General features: G+C 37.3%; 1 protein-coding gene across 2 annotated transcripts; it reads right to left on the bottom strand.

Moving 5' to 3' along the window:
- Positions 1 to 2,198: 2,198 nt before the first annotated feature.
- LOC108174871 (replication protein A 70 kDa DNA-binding subunit B-like) lies at positions 2,199 to 6,094 on the bottom strand. 2 transcript variants are annotated; one of them, XM_070824801.1, is made up of 11 exons: positions 5,955 to 6,094; positions 5,498 to 5,655; positions 4,766 to 5,039; positions 4,522 to 4,618; positions 4,291 to 4,415; positions 4,058 to 4,139; positions 3,830 to 3,961; positions 3,548 to 3,705; positions 2,946 to 3,359; positions 2,621 to 2,734; positions 2,199 to 2,519 (listed from the first exon to the last, which is right to left on the bottom strand). In XM_070824801.1, the coding sequence occupies exons 2-7, from the start codon at positions 5,648 to 5,650 to the stop codon at positions 3,856 to 3,858; spliced, it is 837 nt and encodes a 278-aa protein (XP_070680902.1). In that variant the 5' UTR covers positions 5,651 to 5,655; positions 5,955 to 6,094; the 3' UTR covers positions 2,199 to 2,519; positions 2,621 to 2,734; positions 2,946 to 3,359; positions 3,548 to 3,705; positions 3,830 to 3,855. The 2 variants fall into 2 exon arrangements, with proteins under 2 accessions (XP_070680902.1, XP_070680901.1); XM_070824800.1 differs by having other exon boundaries at positions 2,621 to 3,705.
- Positions 6,095 to 25,107: the final 19,013 nt, after the last annotated feature.

Below are 25,107 nucleotides of genomic sequence, written 5' to 3'. Positions count from 1 at the left end.
TCAAATAGGATGATGGAAAAATAAAAAATAAAAAAAAATTTATTGAACAAATGATATTATCTTATAATAAAAGGTGAGGGAGTGGGCTAAGCCTTACAATGAGCTAGCAATAGTATGGTTCAAATTTGTCTTTGACAATAATTGAACCAAAGTCCTATCACTTACAAGTGAAGATGAATACTGTTTGGTGTCCTATTTGGGTTTGGATTTGACTTCTTGGTTAGATTCCTTGATTGGTGGAGATATTTTGTTAATTACCTATTTCATTAGGATTTAGATTAGGAATCCCATTGTAACTTAAGTCCTATGCACTATAAATAGGACCATAGCGTTTAGTTTATTTTGTGTGCCAACACCATTAATTTTGAGAGTTTTCTCTACTTGGGTTTTGGGTGGGGATCACCGAATAGCCCATGAGTGTGGCAAATTCATGGTTCATCCGTTTAGCAATTTGGTGAGAGTCAATTTGTGAGTTTGTGAGTTAGAGATCAATTTTGGGAGAATCTTCTCCGTTTGTTTCTTATTTTTAAAATTGGAACAACTAGTGTCAAGCAATGGTTATCCACCCCTTCCAGGGGCCGGGATCTTCCGTTTATTTTGGGTTCTCTATAGTGGGATTTGAGTTGTGATAGTTAAACACTCTTTTGTAATATCTGTTTGTTTAGTGAAATTCCTCACCGTGCTTCGTCCGTGGACGTAGGCTTTTATGCTGAACCATATAAATCTCGTGTTATTTTGAGATTGTTTTGTTAGCTTTCGCCTATGACATTGATATTTCGTACTTTGTTAGAATTCGCTTCTGTTTGCACATAAAAGAACAACAGTTTAAACTTGAACTTAACTTATGTATTATTTCTTTTAAATTTTGATGTTATTTAAAAATTTGTAATCCAAATTCAAACCTTCAAACTCACATAAATTTAACACCAAAATTTGGCACTCACTTAAACATGGGCTAAAATTGAGAGAGCTAAAAAATTAGGCTTGACAAACAAAGCCTATCCAACTTTTCAGTTTATCAAACCAAACCACCACCAATCCAATTTTTCGGTTTACCAAAAATTTAAGTAGTTCGATTTGATTTTCAGTTAATCGAATTTTTAGTCTGGTTATACTGTTGGAACTAAATTCACGCATATCCAGGGATAGAGGCGGAACCCAGTCGGAATTGCCCATGATCTCCAGCGAGGGGAGAATGGGGTTGATTGGAGAATATGGTTGAATCTAGATTGGATTGCCTACATATCTCCAAGAAGGAGAATCAAAACACTAGTATAGTTTTAAGAAGAATTGTGTGATGCATTCCATCCTGAACCATTCTTGACAAATAGCCTATGGCTGGACGTTAAGGAGACGAGTTCTCCATAAACGTGTCTATGCATAGATGGCGGCTTGTATACAAGATGAGCCTCTGTTAGGCATAGAGTATTTATAGAGACATTGAGAGTTCTTGTAGGGAAAAGTAATCATAATTAAATTGAGAGACTATTTAGGGGTAATCTAGGATAAGATATTAAATCCTCATAGGATTATGTTGCCTAATTCCCAAGATATCCTAATTTGACTTGAATTAGGATTTCCTTACTTAGGAGACAAATAATATCTTCAATGGGCGCCTAGCTTGTCGAACTAAGGTTGTCGAGTTACGCTTCATGAGCTATGGGGTTCTAATTGTTTTTTTGCCACCTAAGATGTCACGTCTTATAGTCCTAGAAAATCACTATCCGACAGTTACCAAACCGAAAGCTACTATAAATATGGTTGTGAGTGACAAAACTGATTTGGATTGAAGATCGGTATTAGAATGTATCTTCTCTTATATGATAATCTTGGAAACCACCTTGTCTTCAGAGGACAATATAAAATTAATTAAAAAAGTATTATATTATAAATTAAATTGTAGAATACAACAACATAGAAATTGAAGGCAATTAAAATTCTATGACCTGGATCTTGAACGAGGCTTGCATATTGCAATGCCTTTGGACATAAAATTTCTCCTGCACGTGTGATATTAGTTCTTCATCTATTTGCCAATATTCAGCAATCTTATTGAAAATCTTAGTCCTTGCACTTTAAATTCTAGCGAATTATGTGACTCTAGTCTTTCATAGCATCTCTAACGAGCTTCCTGAATGAGCTTCTAGTTAAAACTAGTGCGTAATACCCGCGCGTTGCCGGGGGAATTTGGAAAAGAGTTAACTGGAAAAGGAGGATTACATTCAGTTACAAAACATAGAAATTCCTGGTACAAAGATACAAAAAACATTATAATAACTGAATTTCTTCTAATAACCCCATCTAATATACTTTGTGTTCCAGCTTTTGCATACAAAAAATGAGGAGATGCTGTTGTATGGGGATGCAAAAAATATTGTTGAGTTTTGGGCAAAAAAAGATATGTACAGGTTTTTAAACATGTTAAACATGATTTAATATACATAAACAAAACAGGGTAAACATTCTTGATCGGAGTAGTGAAAGGTGTCTTCAGCCCTTGTTGTCATTGATAAAGCAGCCTGGACAAAGAGGAATAGAACATAACATATTTAGATAGGATTTAGTATCACATTTAAATGGTAATCGAGGAAAAGATAAAACAACTTGAAAGCATACTAACCTAATCATTGTTTCCAGTGCTGTTGTGTGGCTTTGCTTGAGCAGGAGATGGTTTTTTTTTTTAATAACTTGATGGGAACCTCATCACATTCTCTTGGATCAACTTCTGAAATTTCTTCAGATTCAATGATTTGAATGATTATGCAACATTAATATAGTTGTTCACAGAAAGAAGAAAAGATGATTCCTAATTATAATTCATAGTATTGAAAATGTTTGATATGTAAATTTTAAGAAAGTTGAAGTGAACACACGGAAATTTTTTGAAACATGATGTAAAAATATAAACATCATATTTGAGAATAGTATGAAATTAGATATCAAACCTTTGTTCACCAGGAATGAAAAGCGCTCTTCTCACATATTCTCTTTTTCGTTTATAAGATTGATCACTTGGTTCAGGTGTTGAGGTCGAAGAGGATACAATGGTGGAACACACTGTCAACTCCTTTGATAACGTTTCCAGAGTGATTGGTTCGATGCTTGTATCTTCGGATACATTGTGAATGAGCACATCGATTGAGTTGAAGTTATTTCTCCTATTTCCAAACCGCAAGTGGAAGATTTTCTTTTGACCAATCAATCTTAAGAATTCGTTTGGCAGTTGTTGTTGGTCAACTAACATTTTATTCATAACCAAATCTTTGCATGCCATACCAAAGAGCTTTTCACCAGATTTCCCAATTATTAAAGCACTGATTTCATTAGTAGCATCTTTAAGAATCAAACTGACTTTATACCTGTTATTAAAAGTCAAGGTACTTAACTTTTATTGGTGGTATAATTCATTATTAACACACATAATTAAAATGTTGTACCAAAACAGATTACAAATGAGAAGTAATGATGATTGTATTAAAGGCATGTAGAACCAAATCTAATGAAAGACCTTAAAAAAAAAAACAGAGATTTATGTATTAAATCTTACCAAGGTGTTGGAATCTGGTTTGGGTGCTTTTGGCAAGTGAGTTGGCCAGTTGTTGGATCCTTGTGCATTTACTTTACACAATTGGGGCAAGCATTGTACCACCAATTGTAACCTGTGTCAAAACGTTTAACAGAAGCTTTGCACACAAATGTATCACCCTGTAAATTGTTCAGCATATAATTGTGTGAGGAAGAGTAATGATACATTGAACGTTTGTTAAATATGGAGATATACAATTACATATCTTAAGGAAAGATGAAAACGCATAATGTGTTTCTATACCTTATGCAGATCAAGATCAAGAAAAGCTAGTTCATCGATTGTAACTCTCCTTGTTGTCCGTAGAACCTCAGCTTCATTGAGTTGACTTGAAGAGGGGGCAGGGTTTTTACAGGGTCTTTTGAGTTTGAAAACCTGTAAGTTTTAAAACAGAATAGGGTATGAAGAATTTTGGATAATTTGTGGTTTTTTGGATGGAGAGAAAAATTATAGATCAACAAATGCACTCACATTGATTTGTATGAATTAAGTTCTGGTATATCTGGATCAATGAAAAAAAGCGAGTAGGCAGTACTGTTCAACACAATGTTCTCTGTGAAATGGCAAAAATAATAAAATTTTATCAAATAGGTATAAGTAAATATAATAGATGAGTAAGTATCATTAGTTGGATAAGGTATGTTTAAAAACTATATACACATTGTAACAAAGATATTTAAAAGGGTTTAAAGTATATAACTTACGTAGGTAAGGTCTGACTTTTAGACTTGTAAACACAATGACAATGGGTAAAGACGAAGCTTGAAGTGATAAAGAAGAAAACCTTTCTGCAACCTCTGCCCACAATGTGATAGATAACTCTTCTTTCCTGCATATAAAGCAAATAAGAAACAAACGTTAGATTTTTTTTGTAAGCCGTACAAAACAATTAATTGAATTATGTAGAATTGGTGTGATGAGAACGGAAGGACAACCTGATATTTTCAATGCGCACATCACACTTTTGTACTATTCTTTGATTAATCTGTTTTGGTTCCAAGTGTTGTATCGCAGTTAGATGCCCAATGACATCTTTCAATTTAAAATGCGAAGACAGAGAGTTAGCAAAAATTTCTTTTGGAAAACAAATAGAAAAGAAAAAAAATTACAAATATTTTCAATTGATGTATAAATGCACAAATAAATAGATAGGTACAGATATTGATACTGTAACATTACCTGTGAGAATATCAACCTTGTCCAAATGGGGATACAGAGAATTACAATCTTGGAGAAAGAACCAATGTCGAGGTATGGGTGAAAAGACGTTAGACAGTTTTTTAAAAACTGTTGTGTCAGTGAGAATGATCTGAGTTTCATGTGGAACAACCTTGTATTGGCCCCTGATTTTAATTGTTCTGAAATTCATAATTTCATAACTACTACCGGCCTCAATTTTTGAAGCTATAACTTCGTAATCAATATCTTTTGTAGAGGCTTCAACCGCATGGTTCTTTGTAGTTGATTAAAGAGAGAGAGAAAAAAAACCAAAAAGGAAAAAAAAGAGTTAAAAATATACTAAACAAACAAATCACACAAAATATTATATTTTGATATAGATAGATTTAAAGGAAAATTAATGAAAATGGCTTAAAAACTTTGAGTTTTAATGATAAGGACAAAATAAAGGATAAAGTGAATAGTACCAGGATTGACTTTTTAGTGTAAAAATATGGTTTTTCGTTAAAGTGAACAGGTGCTTTTCGTTAAAATTCCCTAGATTTAATTGTACCCACAAACATACTCACTGGAAAAACTTAAATCATTCAAATAAAAAACATTGGATCGTTGTTCAAAAAAGTATAAAAAACACAAAAAATATAACAATTTAAACAAAAATAAAGTAATAAATGATAAAAAAAAATATATCATTATAATATGGAATAAAAAAATAACAGTTTAACCACTCACCATCTCGTCAACCAAGATACAATGCAGGTTGACATGTTTTTGAATAGTGCCGGGAACATTTGATTTCCATATTCTGCACACACGGACCTTTATTTTTTCCATTTTTGTATATGGACGCAGTTGGACAATAGGGGTTACTTCCGCAAGATCCATTTAATCTACCAAAAGTGAAGAGAAATTTGATAAAAATGCTTCCATTCTTTACTTGACACTAAATTCAAATAGAAAGTCACAAATCCTCAACAAATGAATAATACACGAAATGAAAAAGCTGGAAAAATTGCAATACTCAATTTATAAAAATATCATGAAATCCAAAATAAAAATGAATTTTTACTCTGGAATCCAGGCAAAACTCGGATCAGATTCTAAATGGGTTTATCAAAAATAATAATTTAATGCAAAATTAACACTGAAAGTAAATCAAAAACACAAAAAAAAATTGAAATTTTCGTACCTCAAGTTTTTGGGAGGGTAGGAGTACCAGAGGGGTTTAGGTGGAAGCAAAGGACTGGCAAGAGCGATTCAAAAACGAAAGAAAATGACTAGCAAGAGTGGGAGAAGCAAACAAAGACAACGAAGAAAGAAAACGACAACCAAAAGCAGGAGAAGCAAAGAAAAACAACAAAGAAAAAGAAAGAAGCAGAAAAAGCAAAGGAAAATTTGAGGAAAGAAAGAGATAAAAATGAAAGAAAAAGAGAGAAATCCTCTCAGCAGAAAGTTCCCGAATGATCAACATGTGGAAGACAGAAAGCAGAGCAAAACAAAAAAATAAAATAACCAAAGGCAACTTAGGCAAGGCGGAAGACAGCGGGGCTTCTTACAATTTTTAAGCTTTGTTTTTCATGCATTCAAAATTTTTTATAATTTTTTATTGTGTTATGTGCCACAAACCTAGATTAACTAATTTTTTTTTTAAATATTTGTTGTCAGTTTTGTTATCATCATTTTATCTTTCTTTGTGCCCACACTCTGCAAGAGACTTTGCATGCAAATTTTTTTATAATATTTTATTGTGTTGTGTGTCATAAACAGTATTCCATGCCACCTACTGAGATGTGCCGATTAACTCATTTTTTTTTTTAAATATTTGTTGTCAGTTTTGTCATCATCATTTTATCTTTCTTTGTGCCTACACTCTACAGGAGACTTTGCATTCAAATTTTTTTTATAATATTTTATTGTCTTGTGTGCCACAAACAGTGTTCCATGCGAGCTACTGCAAGAGACTCGGCGTGGAATGGGGACAGGTGGGCTTCTCACAATTTTTAATAATTATTTTGTCCATGCATTCAATGTTTTTAGAATTTTTTATTGTGTTGAGCGCCACAAACCATGTGGCCTGAGTTAAGTCATATTTTTAAAATAATTTCTTGTCAGTTTTTTAATTAATTATTTTATGTTTCTTTGGGCCATAACTCGAGGATCATAGACACGTAACCTGGGAGGGAAAAGGATGATCAACATGTGGCAATCATGGGCAATACAGGTATTTTACTGTGTGAAGCAGGCAGCAAGAAGGTAGTGGAATGAAAAAATCAGGGGCATTTCCGCCCTTTTACTATTGATGAACAGTGCCGGATTCAACTGGCTTTTAGTATATATAATTTAGAGAGGATTTAGAAAAAAATTCATCTCCAATCACACTCCTTATCCACCTCTTAAAATAGGGATTTTACTGGAGCTAAATCTAGAAAATAAAAATGAGTTCCTAAGACTCCTACCATTAACTAATGGAAAAATTCATCTCCAATCACACTACGTATCCAGTGCCTTCTTCCCTTCACGTGATGGACTTACATAGGAAAATTGTTGCCCTTTCATATATTAAAAATTAAATTATAACAAAAAAGTTAAAATATTAATTCCGAATACAAATTTAAATTGTGGGTTCTTAAGGCCTAAGGCCCTTGTCAAGATCATTTAATACATGCTACAAGCCCAACGAAAAGTCCATAGTTAAGTCCATTCACAAGACCCCAATCCTATCTACTCAGCCTCAAAATTCCATCCCTATGACATGGTTAAAGTTCGTAAATTTTTTCTTAGTGTCAAAGTTTGTGAATTAGTTTTAACGATTTTCCACTTTATCAATGTAGTTTCAATTTTTAAAATTTTCCCTTTAAACTTGTAGTGTGCTATGTGCTGTGCAAGTGCGAGAGCACCTCAAAGTTCGTGCGATGGAACTTATAGCAGCAGTTAGGGCAACAATTTGCAAGGGAATTGAGTTTCCACAATGCGATTTTGGAAACTGATGGGATGGGTGTGGCAGACAGATTGAACTCACAGGGAGAATTTTTTGAGGCTGATGGAAACTTGCTGCTTGAGATTAAGGAACTGTCTACATGGTTTCTTTTTTTTGCATGTATTTGGCAATGTCGAACTACCAATATGGTGGCTCATGAGCTTGTCCAATTTGCTTTAAATTCTGTTGGTTTTGTTTCTTGGTACTGGTTAAGTCCTCTCCTATCTGATATAAGAGAAGTTTATTTCCAATGAAGTTCTGTTTTCATAAAATAAAAAATAAAAAAAAACTTGTAGTTTGCTTACTTTTTCAATGCATGTCCTAATCACCAACCTTTTTAGAACTGTAGAGGGAGATCTGAAAGCTTCTCAGTGAAGTCCATGTATAGGGACAATCACTATATAAAATGAGTGTAAAATAAATATAACTATAAAATAAATTTTTAATGAATCAGAAAGTGAGTCTCTAAAGTGTAGGGACTCGCCGGATACTTAGCGTATGTACCAACATATAAAGACTCTATAGGGACTGAAATTGTGGACCTAATATGATAATTTAAGTGGAAAAGCAGGCTTGGGTCCTAGTCATATGACCTTTTTTTTTCTTTTCAACCATTTAAAATGGAGGATCCAGATTAATTCTTGCTTTTCAAATTTTTTTACCATTGAAAGATCAACAGTTCCAATTAAATAACCATTTCATTTTAGGTTACTTTTTCATGTTGGTTTTCAAATTTTTTTTTTTTTTTCTCTTTTCATATTGCCTCCGTTGACAAATTAACACTTTCAATTAATTGGGTTACTCTCTCATGTTGTTCTCTCATCATTGCTATAAATACCAAATTATCTAACTAAAAGTTACCATAACTTCATCTCCTATACTTAGTTCCCTCATACTCAATTCACTCATTCTAGTTACATTTTTGTGAAGAAAAAAATTGGCGTCAGAATTTGAATTTTTTTTTATTAAAATCTTCACAAAAATATTTTATGAGAACGTAGTGTTGAATTAATTCAAAAAATGTGCACCTAATCAAACTATCACATAAAATTGTAAAAACCTTAAATTTAAAGATTCTATTATAAGGACTCTCCCATTTGAGGCAATATTCCTTTAGGAACACAAAGATTCTCTTTAAGTCTTTAAATAAGTACTCAAAAGTGGTAGTGGGAGTCCCTAAATTGAGACTCCCATTAGAGATGCTCTGATGCTTTAACACGAGGATGTGTTTCGTGCATAGGTATATCGACACTAGTCCGCTTACTGTTTAACTTCCATGTTCGTTCCGAAGAATTGGAAAAAAATTGGTGATTTAGTGCGCGCAAATTAGAAATTTAGGAAATGTCATATATCTAAAAAAACCGTTTTGTGCATGGATTCCTAGAAGAATTGGAAAAAAAAAAAGGTCATTTTGTGTGCGCAAATTAGAAATTTAGGAAATGTTGTACATCTAAAAAAACCGTTTTGTGGATGTATTCTTAAAAGGTTAATGCATTTCGAATGTGGAAATCCCTGCACATGACATTTGTTGCGTAACTTTATGTCTTCAATTTCTAGAGGGTTAGCCAGTGGACCTAAAATTACACTAATCTTAAGGACTAAACGTTGAATTTGAAGCTATGAAACTATTGAATTTTGGATGTATATTTCTTGATTGAACCAGTTACAATAGACAACATATATAGGATGAGAGATTAGGGAGGACAACACTCGACCTTCCTCAAATCACTCCTAATCTATTTACAATATCAAGACTCCTTAATTTAAGGTTAATTACAACACAAGTAAACACAATGGATAAAAGATTAAACCCTAGCTGTTCTACACATTGAGTAAAAACTATAAACCTTAGTTGACAAACCGATTAGACTTGTGTCAATGGGACTCCCGATATCCTCCAATATGTTAATGTTCCAACACTCCCCCTCAAGCTGGATTAAGAGGGTTCTTTGAGCCAAGCTTGGAAAGAATGCACAGAAATTGAACTGTAGGAAGAGACTTGGTAAATATGTTAGCCAGTTGATCATTACTGCGAGTGTAATGAGTGTTTATGATTTTGGATTGAACATGGGATCAAACATAATGACAATCTACTTCGATATGCTTCGTTCTCTCGTGGAAAATAGGATTGGAAGCAATGTGCATGGCGGCTCGCCTATCACAGAACATAGACATAAGTGCATTGCTAGGAAACCCTAGATCAGATAGAAGACTTTTCAGCCAAATAAGTTCACAAGCAGTAGAAGCCATGGCACAATATTCAGCCTTCTGAGCTAAATCGAGCTACAACACTTTGCTTTTTGCTTCGTCATGTTACCAAATTGCCACCTACAAATGTACAAAAGCCTGTAGTTGACTTGCGATCAAGGGAATTTCCTGCCCAATCAGCATCTGTATAACCCATGATAGCGAAGAATTCTCTTCACAATATGCATGTGAAATAATGTAGGAGCATGCATAAATTGACTGACAATACTCACAACGTAAGAAATATCAGGACGTGTGATTGTGAGATAGATAAGTTTTCCTACCAACCTTTGATATTCAATGACATTGCAAAGGAACGCACTGTGATCATTAAGACAGAGTTTACTATCCAAAGGAGTGCGTGCAGGTTTGCAATCTAGTAAGTTAGATTTTTTCAAGAGATCAAGGATGTATTTCCTTTGATTGAGAATGAGGCATTTATGTGATGTGGCAAGCTCAATACCGAGAAAATATTTGAGAGTTCCCAGGTCTTTGATGGCAAATTTATTGCGAAGAGCAAGCTTGAGAGAATGAATTTCTTCAATATTGTCACTTGTCACTATGAGATCATCAACATAGATTAACACAGTCAACTTCCCAACTGAACAACATGGAAAAAAAGTAAGGAATCAGCATTGCTCCGTTGAAAACCAAATGCTTCAAGAATTGAGCTTAGTTTTGCATACCATGCACGTGGAGATTGTTTCAATCCATAAATGGATTTGTGCAGTCTACAAACCATGTCAAGATTATGAGATTGAGGGTGACCTGGTAGTAGTTTCATGTACATTTCTTCCTCTAACTCTCCATGTAAGAAGGTGTTTTTCATATCCATTTGATAAAGGGGCTAGGATTGGTTCACAGCAACCAACAATAAAACCCTTACAGTGTTCATTTTGGCAACTAGTGCAAAGGTTTCCTTGTAATCCAAGCTATAGGTCTGAGTGAAACCACGAGCCACCAAACGAGCCTTGTGTCTTTCAATGGTCTTATCTGTGTTGAACTTTGTTTTGTACACCCAACAGCTGCTTACTGCTTTCTTTCCCTTTGGAAGTTTAACTACACTCCGGGTTTTATTGTCATGAAGTGCTTGCAGTTCATCCCTCATTGCACTTTTCCAAGGTGCAAGTTCATTTGCTTCTTGAAAGGTTTGTGGATCATGAGTACTATCCAAGGTACTAAGAAAAGAAGTATGAGAGGGGTGAAAATTGCTGATAAGAAACAAAATCTGGAAAGGATACCTAGATATGTAAGTGACATAGTCATGTAGTCGAAGTGGGGGCTGTCGAACTCTGGAAGGATTTCGTCGAATTGGGGCCTGAGGTTCAAGATCTGTGACTAGAAAGGATGACAACTCCGGAGATACAGGTGAAGAGTCATGGGATGTGGGAGTTTCTTGGTACTGAGGAACACTGGGCAAAGGAACCAGATCACTTAAAAACTCCCCCTGGCCTTCATCACTTAGTTTCTTGGAAAAATAAGGAATGTTTTCATCAAACCTCACATCCCTTGAGACCATAAGTTTTCTTGTGGTTGGTTTATAGCACTTGTAACCTTTCTGAGTGGATGAATAACCCATGAAAACACATTTGGTTGCTCTGGGATTAAGCTTGTCACCATGGAGAGATTGATTGTGAACAAAACAAGTGGAGCAAAAAACTTTCAAATGTGAGAGATCAATTTTTCTGTCTTTCAACACTTCATATAGAGACTTGAAAGCTAGTACTTTGCTAGGCAGTCTATTGATAAGATAAGTGGCTGTAAGAACTCCTTGTGACCAAAATTTCTTGGGCACATTCATATGAAACATGAGTGATTTTGTCTTCTCAAGAAGATCTCTATTTTTTCTCTAAGCAAGCCCATTTTGTTGGGGTGTACCAACACATGTGGTCTGATGCAAGATGCCATGAATACTCAAGTATTGAGACATGTTATGGGACATGTACTCAGTGCCATTGTCGGATCTTAATACATGAATTTTTTATGCAAATTGAGTACCAACTTGTTTATGAAAATCTTGAAAACATTTGGAAGTTCAGTCTTATATTTCAAAAGATATAACCAAGTTATCCTTGTAAAATCATCGACAAAGGTTACAAAGTGCCTATATCCATCAAACAACTCTAGTATTGGACCCCAAATGTCCGAGTGAATGATTTCAAAAGGATGACTAGCTCTAGAAGTCGAGGAATAAAAAGGCAACCTAGTAAACTTAGACAAGTGACAGACATCACAGTGTAACTTGGCATCTTCTCTAGAAGTACTCTTCCTCCGTCCAGGGGTGGTATCTTTAACTGGTGGAGATGCACAAGGTAATGTATCAATTTCACTTGAAGCTTACTTGTAGTTTCAGGTGTGGTCAAGCGCGATACAAACCATGTAGTAGGAGTCCCCCAAGTCGCCGAGCTAAGGAATATGCTGAAAGAGGTGATAGACAAGGTAAGCAATTAGAGCTCCAAGCAATCAGTCCCAGATCAGAAGTTTGATTTCGAGTTCCGGCTGATTGTTCTCATTCTCCTTATCTTGCAGGCAGCATGAAGGATAAAGAGAAGAAAAGGAAAAAAGATGATATGAGATACTTTTGCTTTTGAAGAAGTAACTTTCCATAGGTTTATTCTTGAACTGGGTTGGAGGGTTTTCTGGTTACCTCAAGAGTATAAGGCCGACTGAAGAATTTGAGGGTCAAAACAAGTCCATCAAATCTAGAGTACGTTCGACCCTGCTGATATGGGATGCTTTTTACTGTTGACAAAGTAGTGGAAGTATCTGCACTTGTTCTGTTACGCTTGTCTCCACATGCTTCCTTGTATCGTTCTCACTGGCCCTATCTGTTCCTCAGGCAGATGTGGTATCTTCTCTGGAAGCATAAGATGTTAAAGATGAGTACTCGAGAGCAATGCCAGGTAAGTAATCAGGTAAGGGGTTCCAGGTAGTCAGTTCCTGACTGGAAGATTGATTCCAAGTGCTGACTGATTGCTCTCTTTCTTCTTGTCTTGCAGGTAAGAACAAGGCCAAAGGAAAAGACAGGGAAAAAGCATGATATGGGATACTCTTGCTTTTAACCCTGATGTATGAGATATTCTTGCTCTGGTGTAGCTTGTTTGCAGAGGTATTATCGGGGGGAAAGAAAGCTGAGTATTTCGAGAGGCTTCGTTGGGAGTGCCCTCTCAGATATGAGGAAGGGTTGAGCATTTTTGCAGGTATGCCTGTCCGTTGAGGATGGAGGTCGACATATATAGGAGTCTTCCTAACAACAAGTAGTAATGCTATTCCTTTACCCTTCTTGGTTATAGCACTGTAGTGGGAGCTGCCTGCTTCACGTGTTTTAAGTCTGTCAGAGCATTTTGAAAAAGTGGTCTGTGGTATCTGGAAAGCTGATGTTGCATGTGAAGATTACAGACAAGCTTTATCTAAGGAGATCTCGCTCTCGAAGTTGAGAAAGCGATGCCTCTTCGGTTTTCGAACAAGCGATCTTGTCGGGGATCTGGCTCTCGAGATTCGGAGAACGGTGCCTCTTCGATTTTTGAGAAAGCAATCTTGCTGGGAGTCTGGCTCTTGAAATTCAGAGAGCGGTGTCTCTTCGATTTTTGAGAAAGTAATCCTATTGGGAGTCTGGCTCTCGAGATTTGGAGGGCGGTGCCTCTTCGAATTTGGAGCAAGCAATCTTGTTGATAGTGTTTTCTCGAATGTGAGTAAAGGTTGGGCATTTTCGCTAGTCTACCTTGCCACAGAGCACAGAGGTTGACACACAGGGACTTTCCAATTATCTAGCAGTGGTGCTGTTCCTTTACCCTTGTGGGTAATAATATGGTAGCTAAACCTTCAAAATTTATGTGTCTAAACTTTGTTAGTGCTGTTTCTTTGCTATTCTTTTACCCTTCTTGCCCGTAATTTCCGCAAAGCTGAGTGTGCATGTGACAGGTGCTAACAAGGCTGAGAAAGCAGGTGCCTCTTCGATTTCTGAGATCGGCCCTCGTGGTCTCTGAGCAGCCCAGCTTTTGAGAAAGCAAACGCCTCTTCAATTTTTGAGATCGGCCATCGTGGTATTTGAGCAGCCCAGCTTTTGAGAAAGGAAACGCCTCTTCGATCTCTGAGATCGGCCCTCGTGGTCTCTGAGCAGCCCAGCTTTTGAGAAAGCAAATGCCTCTTCGATTTCTAAGCAGGCGCCTCTTCGATTTTTGAAGCTCCGTCTAATGCAGATTTTTATAGAGGTTGTCATTAAGTTCCAAAGCACACTTGAATCTCCACCAGTAGAAGCTCCATTCTTGCACTTCTAAGATCTTGATTTGTCCGACCTCTTCTCTCTTCAACACCTTTGAAAATGTTTGGCCCTTCCGACCGTCGTTTTGACTTAAACCTTGATGAAGAGGCAGCCACGCCTTCTCCAGACAACATATGGCGCCCATCTTTCTTATCCCCTACTAGTCCTCTTACTGTTGGGGATTTCGTGATGAAGAATGATATGACCGCTGCGGTGGTGGCCAGGAACATTCTCACTCCCAAAGATAACAGACTTCTTTCCAAACGGTCTGATGAGTTGGCTGTTAAGGAGTCTCTGACTCTCAGTGTTCAATGTGCAGGTTCTGTGTCGAATATGGCCCAACGCCTATTTGCTCGAACCCGTCAAGTTGAATCATTGGTGGCTGAAGTGATGAGTCTCAAGCAGGAGATTAGAGGGCTCAAGCATGAGAATAAATAATTGCACAGGCTCGCACATGACTATGCTACAAACATGAAGAGGAAGCTTGACCAGGTGAAGGAATCTGATGGTCAGATTTTACTTGATCATCAGAGGTTTGTGGGTGATCACCCTCCGGTGCCTTCTCTTTCTAGGGCTCTACCGACTGCTGAGACTTCTCCTAAGCAACCTTTGTGAAGGCCCCCTCTTGTTTGTTTATTTTGACTCATGTATATGTACATATTTGTAACTTATCGGAGATATCAATAAATAAGCTTTGCTTCATTTCAACGTATTGTGTTAAATACACCAAAGCCTTCTTCACCAAGTTCTTTGATTTTTTCTTTTGTTGAAGCTTGTATGTTGAAGCTTTGTGAGTGAAGCATGTAGGTTGAGGTAGTGTTCCCTTAATTTCTCAAGTGAGGAAAACTTCTCTGTTGGAGACTTGAAAAATCCAAGTCACTGAGTAGGGTCGGCTATATGAATCTTAGAACGCCATTGTGTTCGATCCTGTGTCATGTCCTCCGTTAGATCCAAGTACTCTAAGTCTTTTCTTAGAGTCTCTTCCAAAGTTTTCCTAGGTTTTTCTCTACCCCTTCGGCCCTGAACCTCTATCCCGTAGTCGCATCTTCTAACCGGAGTGTCAGTAGGCCTTCTTTGCATATGTCCAAACCACCGTAACCGATTTTCTCTCAGCTTTCCTACAATTTCGGCTACTTCTACTTTACCTCGGATATCCTCATTCCTAATCTTATCCTTTCTCGTGTGCCCACACATCTAACGAAGCATCCTCATCTCCGTTACACCCATTTTGTGTACGTGTTGATGCTTCAACACCCAACATTCTGTGCCATACAGTATCGCCGGCCTTATTGCCGTCCTATAAAATTTTCCCTTGAGCTTCAGTGGCATACGGCGGTCACATAACACGCCGGATGCATTCTTCTACTTCATCCATCCAGCTTGTATTCTATGGTTGAGATCTCCATCTAATTCTCCGTTCTTTTGCAAGATAGATCCTAGGTAGCGAAAGCAGTTGCTCTTTGGTATTTCGTGATCTCCGATCCTCACCCCTAACTCATTTTGGCCTCCATCTGCACTGAACTTGCACTCCATATATTCTGTCTTTGATCGGCTTAGGCGAAGACCTTTAGATTCCAACACTTCTCTCCAAAGGTTAAGCTTTACATTTACCCTTTCCTGAGTTTCATCTATCAACACTATATCGTCTGCGAAAAGTATACACCAAGGAATATCATCTTGAATATATCTTGTTAACTCATCCATTACCAACGCAAAAAGGTAAGGACTTAAGGATGAGCCTTGATGTAATCCTACAGTTATGGGGAAGCTTTCGGTTTGTCTTTCATGAGTTCTTACGGCAGTCTTTGCTCCTTCATACATATCCTTTATAGCTTGGATATATGCTACTTGTACTCCTTTCTTCTCCAAAATCCTCTAGAGAATGTCTCTTGGGACCCTATCATACGCTTTTTCCAAATCTATAAAGACCATGTGTAATTTTTTTTCCCCTCTCTATATCTTTCCATCAATCTTCGTAAGAGATAGATTGCCTCCATGGTTGAGCGTCCTGGCATGAACCCGAATTGGTTGTCTGAAACCCGTGTCTCTTGCCTCAATCTATGCTCAATGACTCTCTCCTAGAGCTTCATTGTATGACTCATTAGCTTAATACCCCTATAGTTCATGCAATTTTGTACGTCGCCCTTATTCTTGTAGATAGGTACCAAAGTGCTATTTCGTCACTCATTTGGCATCTTCTTCGTTTTCAAAATCCTATTGAAAAGGTCAGTGAGGCATGCTATACCTGTCTCTCCCAAGACTTTCCACACTTCGATCGGTATATCATCTGGGCCCACTGCTTTTCTATGTTTCATCTTCTTCAAAGCTACAACCACTTCTTCCTTCCTGATTCGATGATAAAATGAGTAGTTTCTACACTTTTCTGAGTTACTCAACTCCCTTAAAGAAGTACTCCTTTCATGTCCTTCATTGAAAAGATTATGAAAATAACCTCTCCATCTGTCTTTGATCGCGTTCTCTGTAGCAAGAACCTTTCCATCCTCATCCTTGATGCACCTCACTTGGTTTAGGTCTCTTGTCTTCTTTTCCCTTGCTCTAGCTAGTTTATAGATATCCAACTCTCCTTCTTTGGTATCTAGTCGCTTATACATATCGTCATAAGCCACTAACTTAGCTTCTCTCACAGCTTTCTTCGCCTCTTGCTTCGCTCTTCTATACCTTTCACCATTTTCATCGGTCCTATCCTTGTATAAGGCTTTACAACATTCCTTTTTAGCCTTCACCTTTGTTTGTACCTCCTCATTCCACCACCAAGATTCCTTTTGGTGTGGAGCAAAGCCCTTGGACTCTCCTAATACCTCTTTTGCTACTTTTCGGATACAACTAGCCATGGAATCCCACATTTGGCTAGCTTCCCCCTCTCTATCCCACACACACTGGGTGATTACTTTCTCTTTGAAAATGGCTTGTTTTTCTCCTTTTAGATTCCACCATCTAGTCCTTGGGCACTTCTAAGTCTTGTTCTTTTTTCTCACTCTTTTGATATGTACATCCATCACCAACAAGCGATGTTGATTAGCCAAGCTCTCTCCCGGTATAACTTTGCAATCCTTACAAGTTATACGATCCCTTTTCCTCATTAGAAGAAAATCTATTTGTGTTTTTGACGACCTACTCTTGTAGGTGATCACATGTTCTTCTCTCTTCTTAAAGAAGGTGTTGGCTAAGAAGAGATCATATGCCATTGCAAAATCCAAGATAGCTTCCCCATCCTCGTTTCTCTCCCTAAAACCATGGCCACCATGAAAACCTCCATAGTTGCCTGTCTCCTTGCCCACGTGTCCATTTAAATCTCCTTCTATAAATAACTTCTCCGTCTGAGCAATTCCTTGCACCAAGTCTCCAAGGTCTTCCCACAATTTCTCCTTCGAACTCGTATCCAACCCTACTTGAGGTGCGTACGCACTAATCACATTGATGAGTTCTTGTCTTATTACAATCTTGATTGCCATGATTCTATCTCCTACCCTCTTGACATCTACAACATCTTGTGTCAAGGTCTTGTCCACGATGATGCCAACACCGTTTCTCGTTCTATTTGTGCACGAATACCAGAGTTTAAACCCTGAGTTTTCTAGATCCTTTGCCTTAAGACCAACCCACTTAGTTTCTTGTAGGCACATAATATTTATCATTCTCCTCACCATAACTTCCACTACTTCCATAGATTTTCCCGTTAGGGTTCCTATATTCCATGTTCCTAAACGCATTCTACTATCTTGAACTCTACCCTTCTGTCCTAGCTTCTTCAACCTACCCCGTCTAATAGGATCAAAGTACTTCTTTTGTGTGTCCTGTGTAAAGTTGATAGGAGCATATGCTCCCAAACAACTTTGAGTGGAGTCGTTCGAAAATAAGTTTCTATGGCCCCCTTGCTCATTTAACTCTGCATCCGGGTGCCGATGGAGATACAGCGACCCTTGCTCACTTATCACTGTGCTCGGGCCACACAGCGCGTCACTTACGGGTGACGCCCTAGCTTTAGCGTGATTTCGTTCTGGATTCATTTTCATAAGGATTCGACGTAAAATGGGATTGTCGGCTGTCGATTACCTGACGCCCTCCCCTTCCTTCTTTATCCGGGCTTGGGACCGGTAATGTAAGATAAACTTACACAGGCGGAGTTAGAAGAAACAGCAACCAAAAAGATTAAATACAAGAACATAGAATACACCCCAAATTAATTTTACCTGATAAGATTGATCCAAATATATCTCAACAGGATATAATCCTATACAAAATGATATCCAAAACACTTGTTAATTCCAGCCTGCCTTAAAGAAATACAACATTACAAAACAACAATAACATAAACCGAAGTAAATTTGCCGTGTATCGATTAGGAAAGGAAGCAGGCATATAGGATTTAAGCCACAAAAGCCTGCTTACTAGATGCATCCAAGTAAACCAACCATTTATACCTTGATGAGGTTTTCAGGGGAAATGCTTTCACAAGACTTTGAAACCTAGCATCATGGTAGTTTGAATTAAAATCAAGCAATTACAACAGTAAAAACAAGCAAACTAAACCATCAACTCATTAAATTAAAATCAGCATAGTTGTTTGAATCTTAGCATAAAAAAATGGAATGTCAGATCGCCAACTAAAAGGACCATACTGAAAGGAGTGAGGGTTGTTTGTGGACGTTCCGTATGTATGGCCCTTGCTTTATGTGTTGGCTAGTGTATGAGTGAGAGAGAGACTTCGGCTGCATTGATTTTGTAATAAAGAGTAAACACAATAAAATAAACACCAACCATATATATTTAGCTCAAGCGAAGTTTTTGTTTCAGATTTAACAAGTGTGAAGAATGCAACTTAGAAAATGAAAACAAAAATCACAGTAGCAATTCAAAATCAAACAAGAAAATGACCACAATAATCACTTTTCTGTGCTTATAAGATTCTGAACCAATATCATGTTGAAAAGATCTTTATTTAATTTTGTATCAGAAGCATAAAGCTACAACATCAATCCTAAGAACTAAAAGCAACCACATCAAAATATACGGAAAAAAGCATGTCAACATGGGTAATATAACAAAATCATATTCCCCTACACTACTAAGAATGTTCAGTCGATACTGAAATTTGGGTTTGTAGAGAAATCATGAATTATTAAGGATGAAAGAAAATTTACCAAAACATATATAATTTAATATCTCATACTCACGTTCTTCTTAACACTTATGAACCTCAATGGTCATTCAGTCTCGAATGAGTACATATGTATGTTGAACTACACTCAAACAACTCAAAGAAACCCTTCTTAGACCAACTACTAATGTTGACATTTTTAACATGACTAGAAAAGCAATTAAGTATTTCATCATGTTGCTTTCTAGTTAATACATGATACGAGCTTCTGTCACCCTTTTATACAATCAGCTCACTCTAACTCTATACTGCACTAGATTCCAGAGATGTTCCCTAATTTTCCCTTGACTGCGTGTTTATATATATGTGGTTTCCAAGGCCTTACTAAAGCAGTCACTGTCCTCCCACTGCAATAGGTATGCGGGATTAGGGGTATCAGAAGACAACAACTAACATAACATAGCCATTCAACAAGCACAACCCATCAATGGAACTGACTTTATAATACTACCCTTACCATGAATTTGCACTCGACAGATTATGTGTATAAACATCAATTATAAAAATCAAAGCAATTATCAAAGCAAATTAGAACCCATATTCAAAGCATTAGATTTCGAGCAACCAGAAATCAATTAATTATAAAAATCAAAGGTTATTAGAACCCTAATTCCTAAATTTACTAGAGTTAAGTAAACTGAAAATTACCTCAGAGAGAGATGGCTGTTGGAGGACGAAGAGAGAGGGCTATCGGAGGGAGAGAGTTTACAAAGAGGAAGAGGTGAGGGGGAAATGTTTGTGATTTCAGTTTAATCCCGAGGTTTTTGTGCGATGAATATAAAATATTCGTCTCGCAATAAATTCAAATTTTCACGAAATTATTTTTGTGCATAACCAAAGCGTCAAATTTTCAACTCATTGCGTGACGAAGAGTAATTAAGCAAATGTCATTCGCGCGACGAATAATATTTTGTTCGTCGCGCAATAAGCTGAAAATTTAATTTACCCGGGTAATTTTTTTTAATTTATATTTATCAAATAAAAACAATTGATTTATAACATAAGATAATTAAATTACTATAAATTTCATTTAATATGTTTTACATGGCAAGTCGTAAATAAATTGCATTATCCATCATCTGAACTATAATAACTTTTGCTATCGTCGCTATCATCACTTTTGGTCTCCCAATCCTCCTCCTTGATAAGTACGTCACTGTCGTCATTTAGGCCCACTACAACATCATATTGCAGAAGATTATCGAGGTCAATTGTAATTGATTGAATCGGTATTTCGATTGAAGACACTCCTTGTATCTGAAACGGTTCTTGGATTACATTTGTATCTTGAAGTGACACACCCCGACCTAATTCGAGGCATGCTGGTCGTCATGTGGGGGTGACGTAGCCATGTGCACAATGCAGAAGCAATAATGATATAAAGAAATGCGAATAAATAAAAACCAAACCAACTAGAGCACTAGATAAGGTAAGGTGCAAGACGAGAATAAGTGTGACTACACATAACCAGAGCATAAGTAGCCTAAGTGTAGTCCAGCATGACGAATACTAGTTATAAAGTACCAAAGATGGTCCTACACTAGTGATAATCTGTTTGAGCTGCAGTGAATTCCTCGTGAGCCACCAACAAGTACTCCTACCTAAAACCTGGAAGGGCGCAAAACAGAAAGTGTGAGTGGGTAAAAACAAAGCTTTTCAAAATCATTTCATTTATCAAAAGTTCCAACCCCTCGCCGTAAAACCTGTATAATTTCATAAAAAATAGAATATATAGACATATCTCAAAACTATGCTCAGAATAGTGAAAATCATAGTATACCATGCCATATATCTCAAAGTAACAAAATAAGTAACTAAGGTGAAATAATCTCATGAAATATAACATATCAACTAGATCCACCTAATGTGGCTTGTACGGCTGAATTTATAGCTGAACAAGTATGTCTGCACACGAGTCGGAACCACATAATGTGGTCTGTACGACAGGACTGGGTGTAAATAAATACGCTCTAGTGCTATGATCACGTAAAGACTATGCGAATAGTCGCGGCTTATGTGCGAGTAGGAACCACCTAAAGTGGTTTGTATGACAGGACTATACACCTAACTTTGACCAAGGTGAGCATATAGTACGGGAGGTGAGCATCACGTGAAGGACTGTGCCCTAACCACGGGCGGGAGCACTAACACAGGGGTGCAGGTTTATGAGCTTTCAACACATCTCACAAGATCATTAATTCACGATAACAATCTACAACTCACCTGATACTTACCTGAGCGTGCACCGCATTAAATCACATATGTATATACCATACAATTTCATAGTCTAAGTATAAATCAATATGCATGGCATTTCAAAACATAATTTCATTTAAACACATTTTATGGGAAAAATACCAAGTATATAAGTATGTACTAAAAACAAAAAGCCCACTCGCTGATATGTTGAAGGGTCATAACGCTCGAGCTTTGCTTGACTACGCTCGTCCTCAGGATATGTTTCACTTATATGCGAAACAACTATATAAACGTTATTTAAAGCACATAACCAAAACTAGGTAATAACTTCTCATACATTACTTAATTGGGGTGTTTGAATATACCAACATGATCTACTCAACCCCACGAACATCCCTATATTTTTAGAAAAAAATTTTGACGTCCCAAGCGCCATCACGCGTCGTTCATGCGCAGGCACGTGCCTGGCACACTGACAGATTCCCTAACGGCGTTAGGGAATATTCCGTTAAATAAAAGCATATACCGTTAAAAATACTTGACACCGTTAGAATATTCCATCAAAGTTGATGGAATATTCGCCTTCTTCTCTGTTGAGTCATCGGATTTCGTTACTGTCGCCGTCTGTGTCGCCAGAAACTAGAAAAACTTTAAAGCTTCACATCTCTTCCATTTCTAAACCAAATTTGATAAAATTTCACCAAAATGAAGCTTACAACGAGTAGAACACATTCTTACCACTTTAGGGGACCTAAAAACAACGGAAACTCGTCGGAAAAACTCGAGGAAATCGGCCAAACCCTGCAACTATATAAACCAGAGCGTTCTTACGTCAAAACCACTCCAAAATCGATCCAACGTGCTAGAAAAGCAAGAATAATACCTTCTTAGGTCTCAAAACCACTTAAAACCTTCGTGATCACGTCGGAGTAAAATCACCCCTTACTGGAGTTCTGGAAATTCAAGTTCTACAAGCTTTCATGACCAACTAAGGGTATGAATTGACTCCCGGGCTTGCAAGGAGCATGAAAACCACCTTCACAGTCTCAATCCGTGCCTGCAAAGGTTGGTTTGAAATTTGTCCGTACAATTGTACGAAAATGGAAAGAGGTCCGAGATGGAGGAGAGAGAGAGAGTCAACGGGAGTTTGTGTATGTGTGTGTGTGGTCCTAGTTAGGTCACCAACCAAAAACAAACAAAATCCTAAGTTCTAATTAGGTCCAATTAGTTAGGAAAGAAATTAATAGGTCATTTTCCTTAGCCCACTAATACAAAACAAAATCCAATGCTCAAGGGTAAAATGGTCATTTCATGCTATCGAGGATAAAATAATATACATATTTAGGACGAGCTGTCACACGAAGTTGTCGACATCGTCATCAGTAGGGTCTTTTTCTGGTATAGCATACACGTTCCTTTGATTCATCTTCTGAATAACTTTCTAACCTCTCCTGGTTTTAGGGTCCTCTAGATACACAATATGTTTTGCCATGTTTGCCAAAATGTACGGGTCATCATTGTACCAAGTTCTGTTAATGTTCACAGATAGTAAACCATGGTTGAATTTAACACTTCCTTGCCTATTTGGGTTTGTATCAAACCATCGACACTTAAACATGATCACTTGGTATTGATCTTTGTAAAGCAATTGCACGACAGTTTTAAGTTTGCCATAGAAATCAATGTCCATACTTTCACCTCCACTTGGGACATGGACACCGCTGTTTTGTGTACACAACTTGCCATCTCGTGCAATCCCTAAAAACTTGATGTCGTTAACATGGTAACCCGAGAACAATTCAGCGCGAATCAAGCCGAACGCCAAGTTATATAACTCTTCGCAGTGGGGGAATTCGATGCTTTCAACTTATTCATCTAATATTATACAAAAACACACACCTGTTAGTTTGAGAAAATTAAATAGTACAATATATATCACAAATACAAAACACTTATAACTTACATATTCGAGAAACCACTGTGGAAACAATTCTTGGTGTTTCTTGGGCATACAAATGTGATGGATGTTCTCGCTTCATCATATCTTCATGCTCATCTAGGTATGCCATTATCTTGTCACAATTGTTCAGTACGAACCAATACGCTACCTCCATGTCATTTTTGGAAAACAAATCCCCTCGTACATGATCTCCAAACAGTCGTGCACATTGGGCAAAAACATAAAGTTTCTCCTTTCTCACACCCCCGTCATTATTGCATTGAGGATGATTGAAATTCATCTCCACATCTTTTAAATACATACCACAAAAAGTAAGCGACTCATATTGAACCCAAGCCTCTATAATTGATCCTTCGGGCTTCGCCCTATTGTGTACACCTTTTTTCAGCTCCCCGAGAAACCTGCCAAAATAAAATGATACAATACAAATTAATAAGCGTGGGTTAAGGATGCATAAACAAATGTTGACAAGACCAGTAAGCAATGCCTCTTTGGGCAAGTGAACCATCACATGGATCATACTTGTGAACAAAGTTGGAGGGAATATCATCTCAAACTTGCATAGGACTTGGACAATGTCATGGCACAATTGATTAACGTCCGTCTTTTGCAACATTCTTGCCATCAGTTAGGAAACAAATCTGGACAACAACATGTTTAGCTTTACAACATCTTCCGGCAATAGGTGTCAAATACCCATAGGAAGTATGCGTTGCATAAACATTCATGCAAATTTACCCCTGTCAACATTCACGCAATGAGCGATATTAAAAGCATACCCATCCAAAAACTTTACAGACGATACAAATTTTAAAAACTCTTTTTTGTCATTCGGTTTCATGAAAAAAAATGCAAGATCCCTTCTCGCTTTATCACTAAGGGTGAGTGGCCCTAGAAATGAAATTTTAATAGAAACTATCTACAACATTATAACCCCTCGCTGCAACATCTGTATAGTTTTCAGAAAATCATACCACGTATCAATGTGAAATCAAAAATATATCAACAGTAAACCATAAATATACCACAACACAGCATCTCATCAGTAATATCAATAATCATGTGATTAATAACTCATACTAGCACGCAAGTCAGAGTCACCTATGGTGACCTGTACGACTGCACCCATATCTCATCAATCAATGCTAACTCATAAGTCGGGAGTCACCTCTAGTGACCTATACGACTTATCCACATCTCATCATATATGCTAGCTCATAAGTCGGGAGTCACCTCTAGTGACCTGTACGACTTATCCATATCTCATCACATATGGTAGCTCATAAGTCGGAAGTCACCTATAATGACCTGTACGATTTATCCATATCTCATAAGTATACATGCACATGGGTCGGAACCACCTAAGGTGGTCTGTACGACAGGACTAGGTGTAAATAAATACGCTTAAGTGCTACGAACACGTGAAGACTGTGCGAATAATCGTGGGTCACCTACGGGTTGGAACCACCTATAGTGGTATGTACGACAGGCCTGTGCACCTACCTTGGATCTAAGGTGA

Source organism: Malus domestica, chromosome 07 (genome assembly GCF_042453785.1).
Source record: "Malus domestica chromosome 07, GDT2T_hap1".
NCBI classification, from domain to species: domain Eukaryota; kingdom Viridiplantae; phylum Streptophyta; class Magnoliopsida; order Rosales; family Rosaceae; genus Malus; species Malus domestica.
Note: the sequence above shows the minus strand (reverse complement) of the source record. Positions and strands in the feature narration are given on the sequence as shown.

Bases quoted from the DNA above. Each gene is read 5' to 3' on its own strand.
- LOC108174871 (XM_070824800.1), bottom strand. From the start codon at position 5,650: ATGGATCTTGCGGAAGTAACCCCTATTGTCCAACTGCGTCCATATACA. The intron at 5,040-5,497 runs GTGAGTGGTTAA...TCAACTACAAAG, and splicing joins GTATCTTGGTTGACGAGATG to AACCATGCGGTTGAAGCCTC. The intron at 3,962-4,057 runs GTGAGTGCATTT...TAAAACTTACAG, and splicing joins CTTAATTCATACAAATCAAT to GTTTTCAAACTCAAAAGACC.